Raw genomic sequence first — 23,836 nt, 5'->3', positions numbered from 1 at the left:
ATAACAATTAAAAGGTCACAACAACAGCAAAATTAGAAAAACTTCAAAAAAACAAATCAGTGAATAAACGAATAAAGAAGATGAACAATCGACATAAGTTTTGAAGATGATAACAATCATATAAAAAAGAGAAATAATACCTTAATTCGTGAGTTTTGAAGATGAACAAGCAAATGCCTTTGGTTTCAAACGGTTTTGAAGAATGCACACACACGCAGATGAACAAGCAAATGCACGAAACAGCAAGCAAACGTTTGTGAACAACGGTTTTTGAATGAACACAGTAGATCAACGGTTTTGAATGAACAACGGTTTGTGAACAACAGTTTGATTTCTGGGTTTGTGAATGAAAATGAAGATGAACACAGTAGAACAAGCAAATGCACGAACGGTTTTTCAATGGGTTTGAGAAGAGGAAACGTTGTGTATATAGTCGAGTTTTGTGAAAAAAATGGCGGGTTGTGATGAAGAACCGTGTTGTATACAATATTACAACGATTATTTGCTGCGGTCAATAGCCAACCGCAGCAATAAATGCTTTGTTTTTAATTGTGCTGAATTTGAACGGTTATTTTGGCTTATTTGCTGCGGTCCCAAAGATAACCGCAACAATTAATGAGGTTATTTGCTGCGGGCCCTAGCCAACCGCAGCAATTAGTTTTTTTTTTTTCAAATCTTTTTCCTAATTATTGCTGCGTATATACAAAAACCGAAGCAAATGATGAGCAGCAAATACGTTTTTTTTTTTCCACTAGTGTCTCTTAAAACTTTGCCGTGAAATCATTAATAAAAAAGAAAGAGAGACAAAGACTTCAGACTGATTTCAAAAGGATAGAGAAATTAAACACGACAGTTTGAAAAAAAACAAAAACCGAGTATAAATAATACCATAAAGTTATGAGTTAATTTCGACAAAAATATTAGGCTAACAAAATTAATAATTAGTCGTCCCAAGCTTCAAAATCTTATACCAAATACCTCATAATACGTTTGATACTATCTTTTATAATCCTAAAAGCTTTATAAATTATGGTAATTGATGTCATTGAATTGATGACATTAATATTTGTGAAAATTTTTTCTTATTTAAGAGTTTCTTTTTGTCAATATAGGAGTTGCAACATGTACCTAATTAATATTCGGAGAGCAAAATATGTGAATTCATGACTTCATAGAATGCAAATATAGCCAAACATAAGGGAATTGACTATTTAATGATTGGTTTATATCTTAATTAGTACACAATGTCTTATTAAATTATAATTCAAAAGGTTAGGTCTTCGTCACTTCTCTTCAAATAAGCACAGCATAGTACTCCCGACTCCTCTATATCATTTTTTTAGGTGGATTGATAACTTTTTTAATTATGGTTGGTTGTTTTCTTAGAATACAACTATTTATATTATAACTTTAACCATCAATTTAAGTTTTAATTGAGTTGATTTATCAAAATGAAATTATAAGTCGAGTTGATAAATAGGTTATGAGTTCAAATCTTAACTATCTCTTATAAATTGATAATTTTTTTAATTAAAGCTACTTGCTTTAATAAAATAAGACCGTTAGAATACATAATATATCATGTGGCCTCAATCATGAGATTAAGCTTGTGGATGACGATTATTTGATATGGTATCAGAAGCCATAATAACAAAAAGGTCACGACTTTGGATCTCAACCCCCTTTTAAATTTAAATGAAATATTTCTCGTCATGTATAAGGAGGGTCAGTCCTGTATAAACGAGCTTTTAGCCCAAAGAGCTCTCATATAAGAGGACTTGTTGGAGTATATAACATATATCTTGGGGCATTGATCATCAAATGACTTTTAAGCCCGCTAAAAACCCACTTTTTAAGCCAAAAAAAAAATAAATTCCTAATAACTTTTTCATCGGCTTTTGACTTTTGACATATTTTCTCTAATAAACGATTATTTTTTTACCAAACATCTTTTTACAAATGTTTTAAACAATTAGGTTAAACAGCTGGCTTGTCAATCAATATTTCTAATTGATCAATTTAATTAACTATTTCGGTCAACAACTCCGAAAAAATTATTTGAACCCATATCTAACAAATTCAAAGAACCAATAGAATAACTATCATCTTGCAAAAGAACAAACAAACAAGCATGTTTTTAGTCCATGTCCATTATTTAAAATTCCACCGACCTTTTCGAACCTCCTTTTCCAATACTTAGAAAGACAATTTCCCACCATCGCTTCCTTCTCGCAATATTGAAGTACACACTAGAGTGCTTTTAGTTTTTACGCGTCATATAGCGCCAAATGTATAACCCAAACAGTAAATCAACTCCTCCAAGGCTCAATCATGCCACTAAAAGATCTCTTCTGTTTTCTTTGGGTGAGACTATCCAAACACGTCCCTATTTATTCCTCTCACTCGTTTTAGAAAACAAGGGTTCATTTTTCCTTCTTTTTTCTCTTCCAATTATTTCGGCAATTGTTTTCTTGTACTACTCATAAATTGTCGAATTCATTGTAGTTTTAAGAATTAGTCAATCCCTTTACTTTCTCTAAGTCACTGCCTTTTACTTTCTCTTTGGTTATATTGAAGAATATTTCATGGATTGTTTAAAACCCTACAATTAACTTGTTTTTCAATGGGTTTAAAACCAAAAACCCAGTTTTCTCTTGCTAATATTGCTCCTCTTAAGGATTTACTGCTAAAAATCATGCTAAATTTCAGCAATTTCATCTGGGTTTCTTCCTGGAGCATAATTTTTCACGTTTTTGATCTCCTTCTCCGTTATATTTTGAGGTAAATCTATGAAATTTCTATATGGGTAGTTAAATTTTCTCCTTTCTTTAGATTGGTTTTTGTTTGATTTTCGATAGGTTTCTTGTTGCAGGAATTCTGAAGAAAAATCTATTGAAAAAGCGTCCATTTTGGATGAAATTGATGAAGATAAGCATATAGAAAATGATGATGAAATTGATTTCGACCAAATTGAGGAGATACAGATTCCCAAATATAAGGTAGAAAATGTTTTCTATACTAATAATACAAGTAAGTATGAGTTCTCTACTGGAAATAGTGTTTGTGCATTCATTGAAGAGCCTCAAAGTATGCAATTTAAGGTTCAAGAAATATTTGGAATTTCCCATGATGATGATGATGAAAAGTCTGTTGATCTTCCTACCTATAATTCTATGGAGAAAAATGATACTTCCTTTGAAGTCGTATTACATGATTCTTGTGTTGATTATGATGATATTAGTGATGAGTTATGTGAAGAAATGAATGTCAAACAGAGTGAAACAGAGTGTTCTGTTTTAGGGCTTTGTTTGGAAGAACAAGTAGAAGTTTTTGAAGATGAGATGGTTGAAGAAGTTATGGAGAAAGATGAGATTAGTATTCAAGAACAAGTGGAAGTTTTTAAAGAAGATGAAATTGTTGAACAAGTCATAAAGAAGGAAGAAATTGAAGATCAAGAACAAAAAGAAGAAATGATTGATAAAAAAGATGAATTTTGTGATGAATTTCATTCATCTATATCAAAAAGTGATGAATTTTGGGCTGTAATTTATAAATATGATTATTTCTTAAAAGATTGCAATGAAGAAATAGATTATTCTTCTAATGAAACATTGTCACCATTATACGCTCATAACAACTATGATCAGGGATTAAAAATAAATATAGGACGACATACGCTGAGTAAGTCCTTCGACACTAAAGAGTTGGATGATTCAAAAAGTGAGGAAGAAGAAGAAGAAATAAAAAAAAGTGATAAAATATTAATGGAGCAAAAGGAATTGATTCGACAAATGAAAAAGGAAATAAGACAATTGAAGATATGTGGGCTTCCGACAATATTAGAAGAATCGGAGTCACCAAGAGTGGAAGAAGATTTGAGGCCATTAAAGATTGATGAGAGAATTGGGTATAAAGATATAATGGAAGAGATTCATACTTTGTATAGGATGTATTTGGACAAGATGAAGAAGTTTGATATTTTAAGTCAACAAACTATGTATGCATTAGGTATGTTGCCTCTTCTTTTGACTTCATTTTTGTTTGCTTATTATTCTCCATCATTTTATTTTAGGACTAATAAATTATTCCTAAAGTCTTTTACAGAAAGTTTCCCTAAAATTTCCCTCCATATCAAAATTTTAAACGTTCTTATCATAACTTACCTATGCCTTTTTATGAACTTATTTTTTGACATAATTATGGTAATTAAAAAGAATTATTATTATTGATTTTCTTGTATTTTAGTTAGACTTATTTAGTACATTGAGATTATTTTCTACTATCTATTGCCATAAACTCTAACATGTTAAAGCCAGGCGGTATAAAATGACTGAAACGTATTTTAAAATAGATTAATTTAGTTCTCATCTACTAAACACAAATTAAAACACCGATTGTGTTTGTGATTCAATTTGTGTTAAAATGTATTTTCAAATACAACACGTAAAATCGTTAATATTGTCATTGATTTTTATAAAAATAAAATTATTCTTATATAAAACGCATGCATTGTCAACGATTTTATCTGGTATGGTTATAAATTAGACAATGTTATCGGTACTATTTAATCTATTTTCTTACATGAAATCCAATTATATACATGGACCTTATGTGAAAAAGAATTTTTTAGTGACCTTAAAGTCAAGAATTTAATTTATCTCATGAGCTAGCCTAAAAAGAATGATTTCACCGCAAGATGTTCTTAGAATTTGTGATACTTGAGCAAAAATTCAATAGATTGCATGGAGTGAAAGCCCATCTAAGCCGAGCTTTTCAAGGCTAACCCATGCTAGTTTTGAAGCGTTTCTACCTATTTTTTCATTTTGTTTGTTTGTTTATGTTATGGAAAGAAGTTCCATGCTACTTTTCAAGGAGGAGTAACTAAGGAAGGTGATATTTTATTATTGTATTTGACTTATGATTTAATATTTTATAATAGTATTTTAATAAATAAATACTCCTAATAAAGAAGATACTAAGATATTAATGAGAAAGAATATTATCAATATATTATTATTCTAATGGTTGTTGAAATGAATTCTTATTCTTAACTTATTTCGATTTTCTAGTATATTCTTTATATCTCTTTCTACTCTTGTCCTCTTAGTCATCTTCAGTCCTACTTCCCGCTTTTTAATTCTTCGACTTGCAACTTTTTATTTTCCTTATCAGTTTGTTAATACCCCGTCTTGATACATGCCCAAACTATCTTGAACAATTTTGTTTCATCTTATTTTAATATTTTCGACGCCTAAACCTTTTCTTATATTTTTCGTTTCAAACACTATTCCTCATGTTAAAATTAAGAAAGACTTGCAAGTAAGTGATTCAACAAATTTGTATGAGACCTCTGTGAAGGTGTTCAAAAACAAATTTCTGCAAGCTTGACCCAAAGCGAATAATATTGTACTAATGCAGATCATTCACAGTAAGTTGGGCCAATAACATATTCATTACTCCCATTTTCTTACTACGATCCTTTCTAAAAGCCAACAATTTGATTTATATGATGGTGCCAGTCTAATGGTTTGTTCAACAAAACTTGCCCTTTAACATTATAGACACACCTATGTTATATTGCATATTATCCCAATAGTTGTTTTTCATTTTTGTCCCCATACTTAATTCTTACATCATTTACACCCTCACTTAAATGATTATAACTTATGTTTACCGAGAAATACTTAAAAAACGGGAAAAAACTTAGTTGACCCGATGGATAAACTACTAATACAAAAATAAAACATACTTTTATTGGTGAATTAAATCCCACTATTTAATAGATTAAGTATCCGTAATATTGCTAATCTCTTTAGGAAAACTTACTCAAAGGCTATCATTTAATTTAATTTGGCATACTTAATTATTTGAATAATTGTTGTTACGTGTAATATTCTATTGAAAAAGACAATGAACCTACACTTCGTAAGGTTACGCCATGGAGTATTTTAGACAATCAAAACATGAAGAATCCTTTTTAGGTAGTGTGTGTCTTTGTTTAATTTTATTATTTTAAGTTGGAATAAAAAGGACATTTGGTGCCATTTCCCCCTTATATTTATTTGCTAAGCCTATCATTTCTTTGGACACTTCTCTATATCTCTGTGAATCAACAACCGACAATGGTTTTATCAGCATGATTCGTGATTCTCCACACGATCGATGTTCATTTATCTAATCCCTCGTCTTAAAGTTATATACATCCCGTTTTAATATATATTACATTTTACTTCCTGATTTGTTTTATCTGTTATATTATTATTTTTGGCAAAAAAATAACTATATAAATATCTACTTTATTATACTTTTTTTATTCTATATTTCTTTAACTTTTACACTCATCTTATTACGGATTACAATTGTGCTAACATATAAATTCTTTAAATTTTGTGTAAAATCTTTTAACAAGATATAAGAACTAAGGAAGTAAATAAGCTGAAATTCTTGTATAAAATAGTTACTTTATGAAAATAATTTAATTAATACATATTACTTTTAGGAGAATAACTTTTTAGGGAGCGATCAACTGACTGTTGCCTGCATTCACGCACATAAAAAATACAATTAATGTTTTATATATTGTGGCTTGTGTACCCACCTTTATTTTTTCTCACCAATGTTTTCAAAAAATCTGCATCTACAGTCTACACCTGTCTAATAGTCGCTCCATCGATGTGAATTTTGTTACTAATTATTATATGCTTGATGTTGATATATGGACTTTTTGATTAAAATTGAAATTGTTTTTTCACTATATAATATATTTTTTAATGAGTAATTCGATGACCAGTTATAGTAGGTAATTCATCAAAATAGTAATTTTAAAAATTAATTTAAAATTAGAGAAAAATTTTGAAAATTTACGTAAAAATATTAAATAATAAAAAAAACAATATTTTTAATATTTTTTTCGATATTTTATTTTAATTTATTTTTTTTCTAAATCAAATAAAACTTGCTATAACAAATCATCTGATTACTGGGTTTACTTTAGAAAAATATGCCTTAAAATTGAAATTATTTATGGATTCATAGTTATTTAATAGGTAGAATCATTTTAGTAAAATCATAAATAGGTTAGACTATGTTAGCTATTTTAGGTAATTTTTCCTTTAATATTAATAATATTGTAACTATGGTCTATAACGTATTTCAATTGCTCGTTTGAATCTGTATGCAAACACAATTTGAAACTCTAAAGTAACGTTTTAAATGTGTTGTTTACATCAAAATTCTTAATTCTTTTACTGTTATATTGATAGATATATCATGTTTTAGTAATTTTGTTGTATAAGGTTTATTATTATTAATATTAATATTATTATTATTATTATTATTATTATTGTTATATTTAATGTGTATAAAAATTAATGTATTTGAATAATATTGCGTCGCGACTCTATCTTAGCTTACGTCGGAACAAATTCCTTTTGTAAAATTTTTGAACGTTTCTCATATTGCATTAAATTTGGTTTCGACTAATATTAACACTCCTCTAGTGGTTTCAAAAGTGCAAGTATACTTATCTCAATTGAGATTGGAATTTATATGTAGGTCTACTGCAATTGAAATACCAAAACATGACCTTAATCAAAAAAGAATCAATTTCAGTAATCAAGTCTATTTGGTTTAACAAGCTAAGAAAGCAAGAATCACAGCCACTTCAGAAATTAATCAAAGATTTGCAAATGGACTTGGAATTAGCTTATGTTGCTCATCTTTGCTTATCATGGGAGGTATTGAAATGGCAACATCATAAAGCTGAACAACTATCACATCATGATTCTGATGGGTTTCATCAATGTAATCAAGTTTCTGGAGAATTCCAGAAGTTTCAAGTGCTCTTGCAAAGGTTCACTGAAGATGAGCCGTTTCAGCATGCCCCTCGAGTTCAACATTATATCAACACCCGTTTTGCTCATCCTGCTCTTCTTCAAGTTCCCCTTATCAAAGGTAACCTAATTATTCATCTCAAATAACGCTTTTCAATAACCAAAAAATAGGAGTATTTTAAAGCTTTAATCTCAACACGTGTTGGAATATATCAACCAAAAATTAACAAGAGGATCGCATTCAGGTGCAAACCACGGGTATATGCAAACCGTGATAACCAAAAAGTGTGTTACCTTTTTACAAAAAAAGTGCTACTTTTGCACAAAAACTGTGTTACTTTTGTTTTTAAAAAAATCTAGTACTTTTTACCTAAAAAGTGTAATTGTCAGGAAAAAAAATAAATGCAAAGTAACACGTTTTCCTGGAAAAGTAACACCTTTTTATATTAAAAGTAATACTTTTTTATGGTTCTTACAGTTCTTATATAAGAATGGTTTTCACTTAAATTTCTCCCTATATATATGTATGTAATGAATTAACTAGATAATTATTTTTTTGTGTTGCATGCTACCATGTCCGACCCTATACAAGTGCAACTTGTGCACTGGCATAGGGCCCACTCACAAATTATAGAAAATCTAAAACAGCCTTATGAAACCCATATATATTAAAAAGCATAATTCCTCTTCCACGCATAAGTCTGAGAATATGAGAAACTAATCGGCATCGACACTTGTAGAATATCAACTGTTTCTTAAAGTGATACAAATCAATGAATCATGGTTTTATTGAAAAAAAAGTTAAAAATTACATTTTTTTTTCAAGAATTATTCTTAATCTTGTTAATATGGGGAATTGTGGTGTGTTTTCTGAATTCTTGATTGTTAAAGTGATGCAAATCAATGAATCATGGTTTAATTGAAAGAGAGTGAAACACAGTGTTTTATGGTTTTTTTTATTAATCTCCATTGTTAAAGAGTTTTTAATGTCAATTGATAATTTGTTATTGCGTTTAATTCACAGTTGAATATCTTTTTTTATTTTACTTATATTAGAGTTTTGTGAGTGGTCTTTAATTTGTATTGAGAAAGAGATGCTAGAATATCTTTATTTAGACACTTTTATTAGTGATTTTGCATCAAGAAACGCTCGTACGAGAATATTGATTTTTTATATACATCTTATTGTTAGGGGCCCATAATAAAATCTTTCGCCCGGGGCCCCGAAAAATTCAGGGCCGACCCTACATGCTACAAAACCAATATTGATACGTTTTTAATTAAATGACTTGACTTATGACCTAGGTAGTCTGAGCCTATATTACATATATGAGATATTGTTAAGATTAGGGATGGTCATAGGTCCAAAACTCTATTGGACCCGTCAATAACTGTAAGATCTATGTTTAATTTGTTGAGATCGAGCATATTCGAGTTTAGGTTTGGATTTGGGTCAACAAAATTAATGAGTCTAGGTCTACGGTATTTTGACCCAGATAATACCATAACCTCTTTTTTGACCCATTTAAAATCCAGACTCGTTAAACCATTTCAGACCGATTAGACCCGCTCTAAATCCATCCTATTATGTAATCCTAAATTTATTATAAATTCGTTCTAATCCTATTTCTATATTTATTAAGACTCAATTTAAATCTATATACAACTTATTAATCCAATTTTATACTAATTAAACCTTTAAAATGTGAAAAAGTTTAAGTATGAGTTTGGGTTCGGGTCGAAAATTGTCAGACCTTAAAGATCCGATTTCGGGTATGAATCCGCTAAAAATTAATGCTTCTGAATCTGATTGGACCCGACCAAGACCCTAACACATGACCATCCCTAGTCTGGAACAAATATGTATGCTAACAGCCTAATACTAACCAGATACTCTTGTGACCTCAACACATGACCGTCTCTGAAAGAGATACCTCAAAACAAGAAATCCATATTTTTATTTTTCCTTTAATTTGTATTAAGTGGGCTATTTCGCGCATATATTTAATGTCTCTCTCGGAGAAACCGTCTCTCATTACAATTTGTGAACACTAATCTACAAGTCTACAACTAGGGGAAATTAATTCTGGCTAATGTGATTGCTTCCAGATGATCCTAAAAGCGAATGGAAAAAAATTGGGGAAAATGGAATTTCACTCATAATGCTGAAGCAAGTCATAGGAGAATCAATATGCTTATATTCAGAATTTGTCCATGCTGATAAAGATGAAGTATGTGCATTTCCTCTGATGGATATATGCAGGGTTCAAGTCATTCTACAGGATCCTTCAGATGCAGAACTACTTGCAGAAATTCGTTCTACTCTTCATAAGGTTTATAACCTGTTTATGATGGTTTTTTGTCATTCAGTTTGTTATTTATTTTGGGTCTTTAAAATTAGCCTAAACGTACTGTGAATGTCAGCATATTATCAGAGTGATACACACAACTTTTAGATTATCGATGATGTGTGATAAATCATTCCAATAGGATCTATTTGTTAAATGGTTGTCGGCTGATTTGATCAGCTAGTATTATTGGCCGATTTGCTAGTCAACTTAATTAAGTCTAGTTAAAGATATTTCCGGTAAAAATTAATTGTCCGCTAAACGTGAGTAAAAAAAGTCAACAAACAAGCTATCGAACTTTTTATTTGGAAAAATAAGCAGTATAAAAGCCAAAAGTCAATTAAAAATTTATTCATAGTATTACACAGCCTTTCGTATCTGATCATGATCGCAGTTTTGAGTTTTGACACACTTGTTTTAATGGTTGTAGAAGGAGAAGAAGCTGAGGGACCTAGTAAGAAGTGGGAACTGCTTAGTGAGAAAGTTCCAGAAACATCAAGATCAAAAACTGAGTCATGAAATGCTGGTTGCACAGGTGGAGCTTCGGTTAGTCTCTAGAGTACTAAGTATGAAGAAATTAAGTACTGATCAACTGTTATGGTGCCATAAGAAATTGAACAAGATTGATATTGTTGATAGAAGAATATACTTAGATTACTCATTTTTCCTATTTCCTTGTTAATATTCTTGGGTTAGTATCCCCTAAGAGATCATAGAAATATTGTAATAAGCTTGTATTTAGAAGGATAAATACTTATTATCGGAGTATATAACATATTTTGAGTCTACAGTTTAAGCTTTTAAACTTGATGGTTAAGGCCACAAGATTTTTTATGTACTCTAACAGTTATTCTACAGAAAAACAAAGCAAAATACTTTGTGTAATTAAATAGATAATTACAATAAAAGTAATGTTGCCAACATGTATGTTATGTTTAAATTGATAGTTACATTAAAAATAATGTTCCCACAGTTTAAATTTTTTGCCTTTTATCACAATAAATCAAATAAACAAATTCGTTATTCCTTAGTTCTTACTAATGCATATCATCATATATCCTAATAAACATATGCTTATTTTAATAAAAATTAAAAATATTTTTTTTAATATATCCTAAAATAAACGTCTTATTGTCCTTAGCTATGGTTAGATCTTCTTCGTTGTTACTAATAATGAACAAGTTAATATTGCGTCTACAAGGTGAAAAAAATTGTATTGATGTTTTAATGATCTTTTAACTTTACCTTATTTTGAAGATTAGTTAACAATTAATAGTTATCTTTTTATTTGTTTTATTAAATAAACTTATTTATTTCAAAAGTTTAAATTTTATTTATCGGGGATCACAAAAACTTGTATCTGATCACTTTAGACGTGCGCCCAACAAAATTTTATATTTGTCGAATTCAATCTTTAAAACACTCATCTTAAGACTTAAAAAGCCAAATCTAACACTTAAAACCTCTACTCCAAGCCTCAATTTTTCTTTTCCATAGATTTAATTTAATTTTTTAGCAATCGGCTTCAAGCCTTAAAATACTCATTCACCACTTAAAATGTCACTTTTAACTCTTAAAATCCATGCTCCAACCCTTAAAATATTCATTTCTAAACTTAAAATGTCTATTCCAATGGTTTAAAGTTTGTCAAATTCAAGACTTAAAATGCTTATTTCATACTCCAAAATATTCAATTTAAACTTTAAAATGACAACTTCAAAATTTAGATTGAATGTGTAATTAATCATACATATGCGGCTATTTCAAAGGAGATTTGCTATTGGGGGATTGCAAAGCCTAAGTTGGTTAAGGGCCGAGTGTGCCAATAACGGCCCATACTGAAAACTTGGGCTTTTAAAAGAATGAAACAGATAATAAAACCCTAATTTCTGGTTTTGAAAACCTTTCTTCCTTCCGCTTGATTTCATCCGTGAGAGAAATGGCGCAGAGGCTCACATATCGTAAACGCCATAGCTATGCTACGAAGTCCAACCAGCACCGCATCGTCAAAACTCCTGGTTTTTTTTTCTTTCTTTTGTTGATTGTTGATTCGATTTGATTTTTGAACAATCTGAGAATTTTTTTTTTGAATCTATTTATCGTTATCAATGATGTTTCTTTTCATGAGTAGGTGGAAAACTAGTATACCAGAACACCAAAAAGAGGGCTAGTGGTCCTAAATGTCCTGTTACTGGAAAGAGAATTCAAGGGGTAATCCCTTTTATCTTTTTCACTCTTTTGCATTGAATCATTTGTTTTTTCTAATGTGTTTGTTATTGATGTAATTTGCATTGGATCAGTAGTTTTCAAGTTTTAATCGTGATCTCTTGATTATAATCCCTTTTAGATTGGTGGGCATTTTGAATCTTTATAAATTGATGAATGATTTATTTGGTTTCATTTAAAACTGGTGTTTATTTGTTATGTTTGCGAAGAATGATAGGGTTTTTTTATTATGATTTTGTTCACATGTCTTTTCCTCTCTCACATTGACTCATTTTTGGTGTTGTGATAAGTATGTTTTTAATTGGTACAATTTATTTTTCATTGTTTTGTTGGGTATTTGAATTGGAAATTAGTAGTTTTAGAGTTCTAGTAGTAATCTCTTGATAATCACTTCTGGTTTGGTAGACATTTTTAATCTTTATTATTTGATTGAGGATTGATTTGTTTTAAACTTGTATTCTTTATCTATATGGTTTGTGGGTATTGATATGTTTTTATGGTTTTGTTCATATTCTTGTAAGGTGATTGAGTTCTTTTCACAAAAGTTGTTTACTTTTTCCTACAATCAAAGCTATAAGTTAAGATTTGATCTTTAAAATGGTGCCCAATGATGGAAAATCATAAACTGTGAGTGGTTTGCTGGTGTATTTGTTAGTAGCCTTTCTTTCCCCCATTATCTCTCCACTTTTCCCACTTATCTCTCCATCTCTTACCACCCCATTCCATTTTCGTCTACTTCTGCTTCTACTGCTTCCACATTTTCTTTGTGGTGGTGAAAAAGGCTTTTGACAGATTTCACTTGCTCATAGCCACGGATGATATACTAAAGCTATGAGATCTGAGGGCACTATTTTTCTTAAATGTGATCTTTTTGTGTTTTTGCCCGCTGATTTTATGTGTTTTCTTTTAATTATTCCATAAAGAATTTTTTGTGGATTCTAAATCTCTTTTTGAATGCTGTTCATTGGATCCTGCTATCAAATGTTTGAACTTAAACTTTTGTTTAGCCATTTGTTTTTTTGACCACTATTATGTTATGTCAAAAAGCTCTTGACACATTATGATTTAGAACACACTGTTTACTGTTTTGTTCTGTTTTCATCTTGTTCTATGTCCCAAAAATGCTAATTTATGGCTTTTGTTGTCAAAATCCTTTCAGTACTGCTGTTGTTTATAATTAACATCTAATTTCTAATGCAACAGTGCTATTTCTTTTTACCATTACCGATTCTCTTTTCACTTTGACCCACAAGAAAATGATCAAACCCCTTTCATTCATTCATTTATAGTGATTAGTATATTGGTGTTGGCGATTGCCCCCTCTTATAGCTGGTCATGGACTCATGGTCGATCAAGTCATAGTTACAACACTCCCTTTGTTATCTTGTTTTATATCAGTTTCAATGTCCAATTGCTGAACTAGTCAGTACATTTCTGATCTGTGTAAATGCTCATCCGCCCCTTCCATTTTTAGCCTTTGACCTAAATTTATGTATGTATGCAGATTCCTCACTTGAGACCTACGGAATACAAAAGGTCTCGATTGCCAAGGAATAGAAGAACTGTGAATCGTCCTTATGGTGGAGTTTTGTCTGGTAGTGCTGTCCGAGAACGGTATGCTTCAGCCTTCATCAATCTTACTTGCATAGTTGCACTGCTTGTTTCTAAATTTTTATCTAACAAATCTATTCTGATGGCAATTTGAAATTTCTAATATCTGGGTTTTAATTTCAGGATCATTAGAGCATTCCTAGTTGAGGAACAAAAGATAGTGAAGAAGGTTTTGAAGATCCAAAAAACTAAAGAAAAGCAGGCTGGAAAGAGTTGAACGTAGGAGCATCCGTTGTTTGATGTTAAAATTTTGGAGCTTTGTTGAAACAAATTATGAGAATTGGGAATGTGAACAGTTTCTAGTGCAACTTTGTCGACTACCCAACATTTCTATGTATGTTTTCTTTAATTTTTTTTTTTGTTTGTCAAATACAATATTGATCAATGTTTTTTTAATAATAGTAGAGTTGATTTCCCGAGTCAGCTTATTGTATACTACTATTTGTTAATTTTGTTGTGGTTTAAAAGAGGTTTGCTTGTTTACTCGGAATGTCATTTTTCTTATAAGCAAATTGATTGGGTCAATGGAGTAGACAGTTGTGTACTTGTATCGGGGTGTGAGTAGAAAGTAGAAACCAAAAGCTGAAGACATGTTTAACAAACTTGAAGAGGTTTATGGTTTTTGCTCTCATAGTTTGCCCAAGTTTGTGCTGGTTATGTCTAGAATTAATTATTTCTAAAGAGATCCCAAACCCCCACCTCCTGTTACAAATACTGTCAGTCCCGGTGAATTATCATCCCTTTTTTTGTTTGTTGCATTTTATAAGCATTTTTTTCAATTTCATCTACGAACTTATTCTCTTTCGATCTTAAATGTTGATTTAGACTATTCATTTGTAATTTGTCTTATTCTCCGATGTATTTTCACTTTCCACTAAATATTCTACAGGAAACAAAGGGTGGTAATTCAGTGAGAAAGGGAGTATTATTTATTAGTGAAAGGTCTACGAAACCATAACAAGGCTATAAGAGCAAGAAAATGTTCTCACTTATTTTTCAAATTATGCCACTAAATATAGTCTTTTTCTGTTTCATTATTACACCACTTATACTTTTGTTTTTTCCTTTGCGTATGTTAGTAGCAGGAAAATGTTCACTCTAATAATTTTATACATGAAAAAAAATGTCTTTGTACGTAATTGATTTTCTTTATTGATTTGTTGTATCTTTGTACTATACGCTCTCATATGGGAGGCATGTTAGAGACTAATGGTAGACTGGTAGGTGAAGGTTCTCAAATCTCAATGGTGATGGCCTGTGAGTTATGAGGTTCGGTAGAGGGGGAGCTGATTGGTGTGGTTGCCAGAGGGAAAGGGAGGTGGTGTGTATGTGCTAATGAGGGTGGAGAGATGGGTGGGCTGGTGGCACTAAAGGTGGCCGGAAAGGGGAGGGGGTGATGGCAATGGTGGTGGGAATGCGGAAGGGGTGTGATTGGTTTTTTTGGGGGGCAGAAATTTGGATGCTAGAGCAAAAAAAGCACCGTATGATTTATGTTTAATGAAAAGTTGAAATTATTGTGAGGAAATTCTTATTTTGCTTGTACATATTATTTAAGAATAATGTTAAAATTTTGAATGCACTTTATTTTATAAAGAATTCTTTGATGAAACATTTGAAATGTCCTCTATATATATATTGGTGACTTGGTCCTAATAGTGATTTTGGATCTTAGGATCCGCGGATGCCATGAATACTTAGAACCTATGAAAGAAAGTAATGATGAAACTTTCTTAAACGACATTCTTTAATAATTAATTTTATACTTAGGGGGCGTTTGGTTGGGGGTATTAAGGAAAGGGAAAGGGAATGGAAATACCCCATTCCCTTTGATGTTGTTTGGTTCGCAGTTAGAATCATTCCCTTTCCCCATATTAAGGTTTTGGATTATCTAAAATGAGGTAATCCTCATTCCCTCCCTCCCCCTCCACTTTCCCATTCCATTCCCTTCCCCACAGCTGCTGCCTTCCCTTTCTCACTCGCGCCTCCTTCCTCACCATATTTCTCCTTCCTCGCGCCTCCATCCTTCCTGAACTGCGACGGCTGGGTTGATTTGGCCGGTGCTGGCGGCGGCTGCTCGGTTGAGGCTACGACGATGAGACAAGGAACAGATAAAGAGATTTGAAACTTGAAATAAAAACAAAACTTGAATTGAAGGTGGGTTGATTTGGTGGTGGGCCGTCGGCGTTGATGGGTCTGGTGGTCTTGATTTCACGTTCACCTGTTCACGGAAGCAGCAGTAGCAGCCAGCAGTGGCTTTGCGAAGTGCGAATAGGCGAACAACGAACTGATTCGCTCAGTGAACATCAGTGAGGGGTGGCGACTGATTTCACGTTCACCTGTTCACGCCTCGTTCATCTTCCTCAACTTCTCTTCTCTTCTTCTCAATCTCGATTTTGCTGCCTCCATTCTTCTTCGTGTTTTTGTTGAATCTGTGTTGTACCACCATTGATGAAAGCCTGCGTTTTTGATTCTTGTTGTAATTTCGTTTCTGTTGCGTTTTTGATTTTTGATGAATTGGATTTGTAGGATGAATTGGATTTCTGGGTTGTTCTACATAGATTTCTGTACCGCCATTGATGAACATCGTTTTGTTGTTCGAGTGAATTGAAGTTCTTCGCCATTGTTTTGTTCCTTTTCTGGGTTGTTCCTAATCTCTGTTGAAAGGGAATCAATTAATCCAACTTGAACCAAACAGTCACAAAGGGATTGATTCCGTTTCCTGAACACAACCAAACGACTAGGCTAAATTAGGGGAATCCATTCCTTTCTCCTTCATTCCCTTTCCTCATTCCATTCCGATTCCCTTGTGCGAACCAAACGCCCCCTTATTATTTTTCATCCACTATGAGAATTGAATATAATTTGGAAGTAATACATTAATTTGCAATTTATAATTGAGGTGTTTCCTTTTGATCATTATTTAAATCATAAAGCTAGAAATAATTTAATTAACTATTTTTTATAGTCATATTTTGAAATGGGAATTTTTATCATGTAACCATATTGGTCTGTTTTATACTTCCTCTTATTCATCTTAGGTCTTCTATTTACTTTTGAGACACAATTCATCTATTACTCTTAAATTGCATTTTATTATTAATCTATAAGTTAAAACATAGTCATGTGGGATCTTATTTAATTCGTTTTAATGTAAAGATTATTATTATCAACTTTTTATAATTTTTAATTATACATAACTCGATATATTAAGAATTGAATAATTACATTGAATAGAGTGTATAATGTAAATGAAACACTTAAGATGAATAGGAGAGAGTATGTATTATTGACATCCATATTAAAGCATGAAATTATAAGAAGATAAAGTGCACCTAATTGTCAAATTTTAATTGGAAAGCATAGATTTCCTTCCAATAATACACGTCAAGGGAAGTACTGACACTACTTCTATCACAGTTTAGACATGTGATTGTAATGTTTTTTTTTTGTTCTTTGACATTGCTAGAATTTGTGTTTTTATCTACTCTATCTCATTTACTCCATCTGATCTTTTAAGTTCTTCCAACTTATTATAACGGGTAGTTTCATAAGTTCTTCCACTTTAAAATACTTTTTATTTTCAGAAAGTTTTTATCTCACTTTTACTCCTTAAAACCCCCCTTTTTCTTTTAATGTACCTCTTTTCTTTTATTTATAATTATTTTCTCTTTCATATTTTCAATCCAATCATTACTTCACACTACTATTTGATTAAAATAATACCTACTACAACCAAAGATTCTTTTTTTCTTAATATATGTGAAAAATCCAAAGTAAAAGAACTTAAAAAGAATGGAGAAAGTAATATTCATTCACGCACATTTCTTTATTCCTATAATATCACCAAAACAATTAATTTTTTTATCTTATTATATTAATAAAAACTACTCCGTAATATATTTGGTCCATTTCAATGTGGCATTACCACAATAATGAATCGGAAAAATGTGTGGATGACAAATGCAGTGTGCAAGTTTAATTAGAGTATTTTTTTGTAAAATAATTATATTTAGTAAAAAAATTAAGCTTGTCAAACTTTAACTATTATAGTCTAAGTAGTGCTAAATCCGTGCATTTTGCACAGTATTTTCAATAATATTCCAAAGAAAAACGAAAATATATAATGTCAATAAGAGGGGGAATTAATTTTCCAATCTAGTAAATATAAAGTAAAAACAAAAAAACATTTTTTCTTCATTAGAAAATTTTATTATATCTCTTTTCTATCACAAAAATAATCTCTCAACTTAAACATATAAGTTTTTTTATATAACATCGTCTCATCATGAGATATACTCATATAATTATTCATATAATTTCTATACTTGAAGACAAAACAAAGAACTTCTTGAGGAAACAAGTGTATAGATGTGATTAAGAGATGAATTAAACCCTTAAATTGAATTAAGACTAGCTGAAGACTGAATATGAATTGATGTCCACATTTTATCATCGAACCTAGAATTTAATCTAAAAATAGATATTACTCAATTCTCTATTTATCTCCACATATAAAAATTAAATGAAAGTGTTGCAATCAAGCTTATTGTTATTGTTAAGAAAAATTGGACCACATTAAATAAACACGTTTTAATTTGTTCTCCACAAAAACTAATTTTACAAATTTCTATAGTGATATTACCCTGACTTTATAAACAAAATTTACTGGGTGCCATAGTAAAGTATAGTACTTCCTCCATTCCTTAATAAAGTTTTTATAAGGAATGTTTACTAGAATTAAGAAAAATAGAATCTTTTATATGGTGGATATATTCTTTTATTGAATAATAAATTTGATGAAAGAAAAGTGAGGACCATAAATATTAAAAAGTATTAAAAGAAAGTTGGTGGAAAAATATTGGGACTACAACTAATAAAAATAGTTTTATAAAATTAGTAGGTAACATGTAGAAACTATAAGGAATATAAAAATGTTAAAATGAAGTTAATGAAAAATATATGGGGATCATAAGCATTATTAAAATATTAAAATGAGGATGAGTAAAGTTATTTTTGTGCAAAATTTATGATATAAATAGAAAAATTTCTTATGACACAACAAATAAAACATCTAAAAATAGAAAGTGAGAACTTCATTAACGATTGAATGGAGTATATATTATCCTTTGAACCCATTACCAACGAAGTGTTATAAATACCACCTTCCCATCCTCAATATCTACTCAAACATCACTCAAAACAAACAATGGCTTCCTTCCTCTTCTCACTTCCCGCAATCACCCTTCTCCTGATCTTACTCTTCTCACCTTCTTCTCCCACCGTCTCGGCCGAGTTAATCCGAGACAGTGATGGAGCATTACTCCGTAACGGGGATCTTTACTACATAGTCCCAATTGGTTTAGGTACTGGTGGCTTAACATGGACACAAGGTCCTGACAATTCACCATGCCGCCTCAATATAAAACAAAAAAGATACTCACTTGGTACCTTAGTTAAGGTATCCGCCCGAGATGTTCAAACACTTCATATTCCCACTGGATTTCCATATCTATTAGCGCTTGAATTTGTAGATAGTGAGGCCCCATGTCCTGAGTTGGGATGGGTCTTAACAAATGTACCAGGAACCAATGACGTATATATGTTTGCTGGTAATAGTCCTTCTTATAGTTTTATAGCTGAGCCTATTTCTGGTAAGACTGAGGTGTATAAATTTATGTATCATTGGTACCATCATGGTAATAGGTTTGATGATGTTGGGTTTGATCACAACCAGCGTTTGACTGTTACTCAGCCACCTATGGAATTTAGATTCGTCAAAGCTAATAAATATATGAGCCAGTAATTCTATAGTGATTGGCTTTTAAGAACGTATTATCAATAAAATTCCTTCTCGATATAATTGAAGGAGATGGGGTGTATCATTAATCTTTGTTTCCTCTTGTAACATATGTAGTAGTTTTGTATTTGTAAGAATCATCATTAATAAATAAAGAAATTGTATGTAAGAATCTTAATTAGTATTCACCACCATAACAATAAACAACAAAATTGAAGAGAACGAGAATTTCTTTTGCTTTCCCATATTTGTAGTATTCTCCACTTATGACTTAACGTATAATAATTTGTTGGCTCAATGAACTATGAACTTTAAATAGATAAATCTTGAGCTACATGGTTCAACAAGTGATAAGCAAGGATTTAAGGCTCCGTCTGAATCCTATTAATTACCTTTCTTAATTTAAGAGATCAGATTTAATTACAATTTAAGAATTCAGGTCTAGATTCAATTTTATAGACCCTTAAGACTTGTGTCTGGATTTGGACTTGACTCTAAAAGTAAGGTTTGAGTAAGTGGGGTCCTCACCAATTCGGACACTAAAATGCAAATCCCTAGTTTGAATCGCTAGTGAGAGAAGTTAAGAAAAATGCAATAACAATTGTACATTATTTTCTTATCACCAATGATGTTTGGTGTGATCTCAAGACTAATTCATAAATGTCTGCCCAAACTATCTAAACACTCATTTCAATATGTACGTATGAGGTTTACTTTCATTTTATAAACCTTTACTTCGAGTTAAGTTTTATTTTACATAACCAATGAAGGGAAGAAAACACGGTCATGCACCTCAACACTGTGGTTGGCATGGCTTGACAATACAAAAACAAGTTTAAGCTGCGACCAGCTAAGTGGTCGAAGATTGATCGTTATAGGGACCAAATTGGTTGGTCGGCGTACAAAGGGTAATAAATGCATAGTCGCAATTGGAATCAAGATTTTCTTAAAATTGGTTTCTATTTACGATGACCAGCCAAACTGTCGCAAATAGTCATAGTTTGCGACCAACCTTGATCACATCGTTTTTTAAACTAATTTTAAAATTGCAAAATCATTTAAAATAAAACATGCCGACCACCTAAAAAAATTTGCCAAACATATAAATCCACGTATGGCTTATTCAAGCAATGCTTAGTTATTGATGCAGAAACTTCTTGAACGTGAATTTAGGCAATATAGCGTTTGGGCTCACCTACGCTTGCACGTCTGTCCATGATGCAACACTTTGTTTATGTGAGACATGTGCTTTCATATCCAACTGTAAATCTATAAACTTACACAAATTTTTGTGAGAAATCGTTTCTTTGAGAGACCATCTTTTATTGTGTCGGCCTATCATATATATATATTTTTAAATATTGTAAGTAGACATTAAGAATGATGTTAGTAGACATTTAAGATATAAAAAATAGACATTAATGATACGGTAAATAAGCATTAAGAATAATGTAAGTAGGCATTAAAGATACGGCAAATACGCATTAATCTTTGATGGAATGGACTTAAGATATGTCTCTCTCAAGAGACTAGCTGACAAAGTTAATGTGCACCTAATGAAGGGATTGTTATATCTTATGTTAGTCTCTATAAACTACGATCTGTATATTTTGAAAATATTTCATAAGAGTGCGTGACAGTAATGATAAGGGGCGAATTTAAATACTATACATACAATGAGCTATATATACTACTCAGCTTAAAACGTGTGTTGAACCAACTCATAACTAATACACCATTAAACATTATTAAAAGAAATCTTATCAAATAACCGATATAATAACCTAAGGCAGACCCGACGAAGATATCCCTTTAAGATAATTAATTAACATCTATGCTTTCTTGAACATAACCACAAGAGGACGATCATTAAGACCCAAAAACCTAGTACCATCCTCCCCAATAAACACACCAACATCTCCACACATAATAGTACAAGCTGGACAAATAGCAGGGCAAAACGAAATCTTATAATCATACATTCCATTCTCAGCCTTTGATATCACAAACCAATTACTCAAAGTTTCCATTCCTGGATTTCCAATGCTTCCTCCAATTCCCACATAACGGTTTCCAGTTGCCTCATCGAAAGTCAACATCCATCCACTATGTTTAACACAAATGCTTGATGCATCAAACACAATGTTGGTGTCCATATCAACTGGGATTTTGTTTCTTTTTGGGTCTTTTGGGTAGAATTTAAGAGGTAAACCAAAGGAGATTTCGTGGGTTTCTTGAGCTACGTAAAGTGGACATGTTTTGTTCATAGGGAGCATTGTTAGGCCTCCGCCATGGCCTCTAATTAATGGGATCATAAAGTATTTGGATTTCTTTTCGAGAGGGTGGCCATTGATGTCAAGGATAGAGGTTGATTTTGCGTTTATTTTGGTAAGAGAAGAGAGGAAGAGGAGGAGGATGGTTATTGCTGAGAGGTGGGTGCAACGAGTCATTGTCGTTGACTTTTTATATGGGTTAACTTTTTAAGACTTAAGAGATCGATGAGGCAAAAATAAAGGGAATATATGGTGGAAATGCGGAATAATTAGAGATGATGTGGAGCTATATGGCGGAAATGCATGTTGGACAACTTGGAATATTATAATTAATTAATAATTAAAATTATGAATGTCAACGTCATCCAAATTTGACTTGATTTATATAGCTAATAAAAAGTATTAGTCTCTTTTAATTAATTAGCATTAAAAATAGCAATTTTTATAAGAATTATGTGGATATTTGATGAGGTATGAATTGAGAATTTGAATTACGGGGAGAAAATTAAAAATATTATATGTGATATTCTAGATTTAGCTTTAAAAAAAATTGATAGACTACTTATATTAACAAGGTGGATCTTTTTTTCATAAGAACCCGTTTGCTAAGAACTTTACATAAGCATTCTTTGTGGGAAGCAATCTTAAGATGGGTGACCTCCTAAAAAATTTTCTCGGCACACCCGAGTGAGGCCAGTCATTAATGGTCCGTTGAGCTAGGGTGTTACAATATAAGTGATATTAAAAAATAATGAATTATTTTAAAAAAATAAAAATAATTTAAATTAAATTAAATAAATTAAAATAATAACAAATAATGCTAAATATGTTTGGAGGAGTATAGTGACTGATTGTGAGAAGATAAGATCACACAAGAACGTGCGATGCGGATAAGTGATGACTTGCTTAATTAGTTGCTTGTGATTGAGATCTTGACACTTACGTCAGGTCCCAAGACAATTAAATGTTCGTTGCACGGAACAGACTAAACTAAAATAAATGAGCTTGTTGTCATTGACAATACAAGTGAATGTATTGTCATTCATGAATAGTGCTACATTTGTAACCTTTTACCCATCCTTTTCTATAAATACCTACATGGTATGTAATGTAAAGATACGAGAAGTAGTAGAAAGATAAAAACAGATATAAATTTATCTCTTATATTAATATTTCTCCTTATATTCTCCCTACCTCTTAACACGTTATCAGCACCAGCTCTACCCTTAATAATCAAGAAGGTAATATTTTTACAAACCTAATTAAGCATTTTTTTTTCTTCATCAGCATCCACAAATGGACCAACAATCAAATGGTGTCAACATCATCATCCAAGGTGTTTCTAACACATTTTTATATTTTATAATTGAGCATAATTCCATACCCTTCACTACAAACCCAGCAAGGACTGATTTAAATCAGCTCCGACATAATAATCCCAATAATACTAATGGTCCACCAGTACCACCAACTCGTAATTCACATGTACGACCAACTAATAATCCACTAGTTCCACCGACTAATATTCCACCAGTACGACCAACAAATAATTCATCAACACAACCAATTAATAATACCCCAACAACAACAAATGAAAATAAACCCCCACCAAGTAATAAAAGAACCAAAGATGATGAAGGAGAAACAAGTACTAAACGTTGCAAGATAAATTTAAATGACCCATAAAATAATTTATTGGACAATACGTCACCTTTACGGATGACAAGGACACTTTATTGCTTTTGTTAT

At 31.4% G+C, this 23,836-nt stretch overlaps 4 protein-coding genes across 4 annotated transcripts; 3 read left to right on the top strand and 1 right to left on the bottom strand.

Moving 5' to 3' along the window:
- The first annotated feature begins 2,130 nt into the window (after nucleotides 1-2,130).
- On the top strand, nucleotides 2,131-11,108 carry LOC130809082 (uncharacterized). Its single transcript, XM_057674711.1, has 5 exons — nucleotides 2,131-2,781; nucleotides 2,873-4,008; nucleotides 7,555-7,953; nucleotides 9,942-10,165; nucleotides 10,611-11,108. The coding sequence occupies exons 1-5, from the start codon at nucleotides 2,624-2,626 to the stop codon at nucleotides 10,860-10,862; spliced, it is 2,169 nt and encodes a 722-aa protein (XP_057530694.1). The 5' UTR covers nucleotides 2,131-2,623; the 3' UTR covers nucleotides 10,863-11,108.
- A 916-nt stretch (nucleotides 11,109-12,024) lies between these two features.
- LOC130809081 (60S ribosomal protein L34-like) lies at nucleotides 12,025-14,352 on the top strand. The gene is made up of 4 exons (XM_057674710.1): nucleotides 12,025-12,198; nucleotides 12,312-12,391; nucleotides 13,911-14,020; nucleotides 14,141-14,352. Exons 1-4 carry the CDS (start codon nucleotides 12,120-12,122, stop codon nucleotides 14,232-14,234), a joined length of 363 nt encoding a protein of 120 aa, XP_057530693.1. The 5' UTR covers nucleotides 12,025-12,119; the 3' UTR covers nucleotides 14,235-14,352.
- Nucleotides 14,353-19,223: 4,871 nt separating this feature from the next.
- On the top strand, nucleotides 19,224-19,820 carry LOC130808557 (chymotrypsin inhibitor 3-like). The gene has a single exon (XM_057674016.1). The coding sequence runs from the start codon at nucleotides 19,224-19,226 to the stop codon at nucleotides 19,818-19,820; it is 597 nt and encodes a 198-aa protein (XP_057529999.1).
- A 1,397-nt stretch (nucleotides 19,821-21,217) lies between these two features.
- LOC130809080 (kunitz trypsin inhibitor 5-like) lies at nucleotides 21,218-22,337 on the bottom strand. The gene has a single exon (XM_057674708.1). It carries the CDS (start codon nucleotides 22,262-22,264, stop codon nucleotides 21,647-21,649), a length of 618 nt encoding a protein of 205 aa, XP_057530691.1. The 5' UTR covers nucleotides 22,265-22,337; the 3' UTR covers nucleotides 21,218-21,646.
- Nucleotides 22,338-23,836: the final 1,499 nt, after the last annotated feature.

The sequence above is a fragment of the Amaranthus tricolor genome, chromosome 3, assembly GCF_026212465.1.
Source record: "Amaranthus tricolor cultivar Red isolate AtriRed21 chromosome 3, ASM2621246v1, whole genome shotgun sequence".
Taxonomy (NCBI): domain Eukaryota; kingdom Viridiplantae; phylum Streptophyta; class Magnoliopsida; order Caryophyllales; family Amaranthaceae; genus Amaranthus; species Amaranthus tricolor.
This window is presented reverse-complemented; position numbering and strand designations above follow the sequence as displayed.

What these genes read in the sequence shown, in the direction of transcription:
- LOC130809082 (XM_057674711.1), top strand. Translation starts at nt 2,624, where the DNA reads ATGGGTTTAAAACCAAAAACCCAGTTTTCTCTTGCTAATATTGCTCCT. An exon ending in CTTCTCCGTTATATTTTGAG is followed by an intron (nt 2,782 to 2,872) that starts GTAAATCTATGA and finishes TTCTTGTTGCAG; the next exon opens with GAATTCTGAAGAAAAATCTA. An exon ending in ACAAACTATGTATGCATTAG is followed by an intron (nt 4,009 to 7,554) that starts GTATGTTGCCTC and finishes ATTTATATGTAG; the next exon opens with GTCTACTGCAATTGAAATAC.
- LOC130809081 (XM_057674710.1), top strand. Translation starts at nt 12,120, where the DNA reads ATGGCGCAGAGGCTCACATATCGTAAACGCCATAGCTATGCTACGAAG. An exon ending in CTGGAAAGAGAATTCAAGGG is followed by an intron (nt 12,392 to 13,910) that starts GTAATCCCTTTT and finishes GTATGTATGCAG; the next exon opens with ATTCCTCACTTGAGACCTAC. An exon ending in GGTAGTGCTGTCCGAGAACG is followed by an intron (nt 14,021 to 14,140) that starts GTATGCTTCAGC and finishes TTTTAATTTCAG; the next exon opens with GATCATTAGAGCATTCCTAG.
- LOC130808557 (XM_057674016.1), top strand. Translation starts at nt 19,224, where the DNA reads ATGGCTTCCTTCCTCTTCTCACTTCCCGCAATCACCCTTCTCCTGATC.
- LOC130809080 (XM_057674708.1), bottom strand. Translation starts at nt 22,264, where the DNA reads ATGACTCGTTGCACCCACCTCTCAGCAATAACCATCCTCCTCCTCTTC.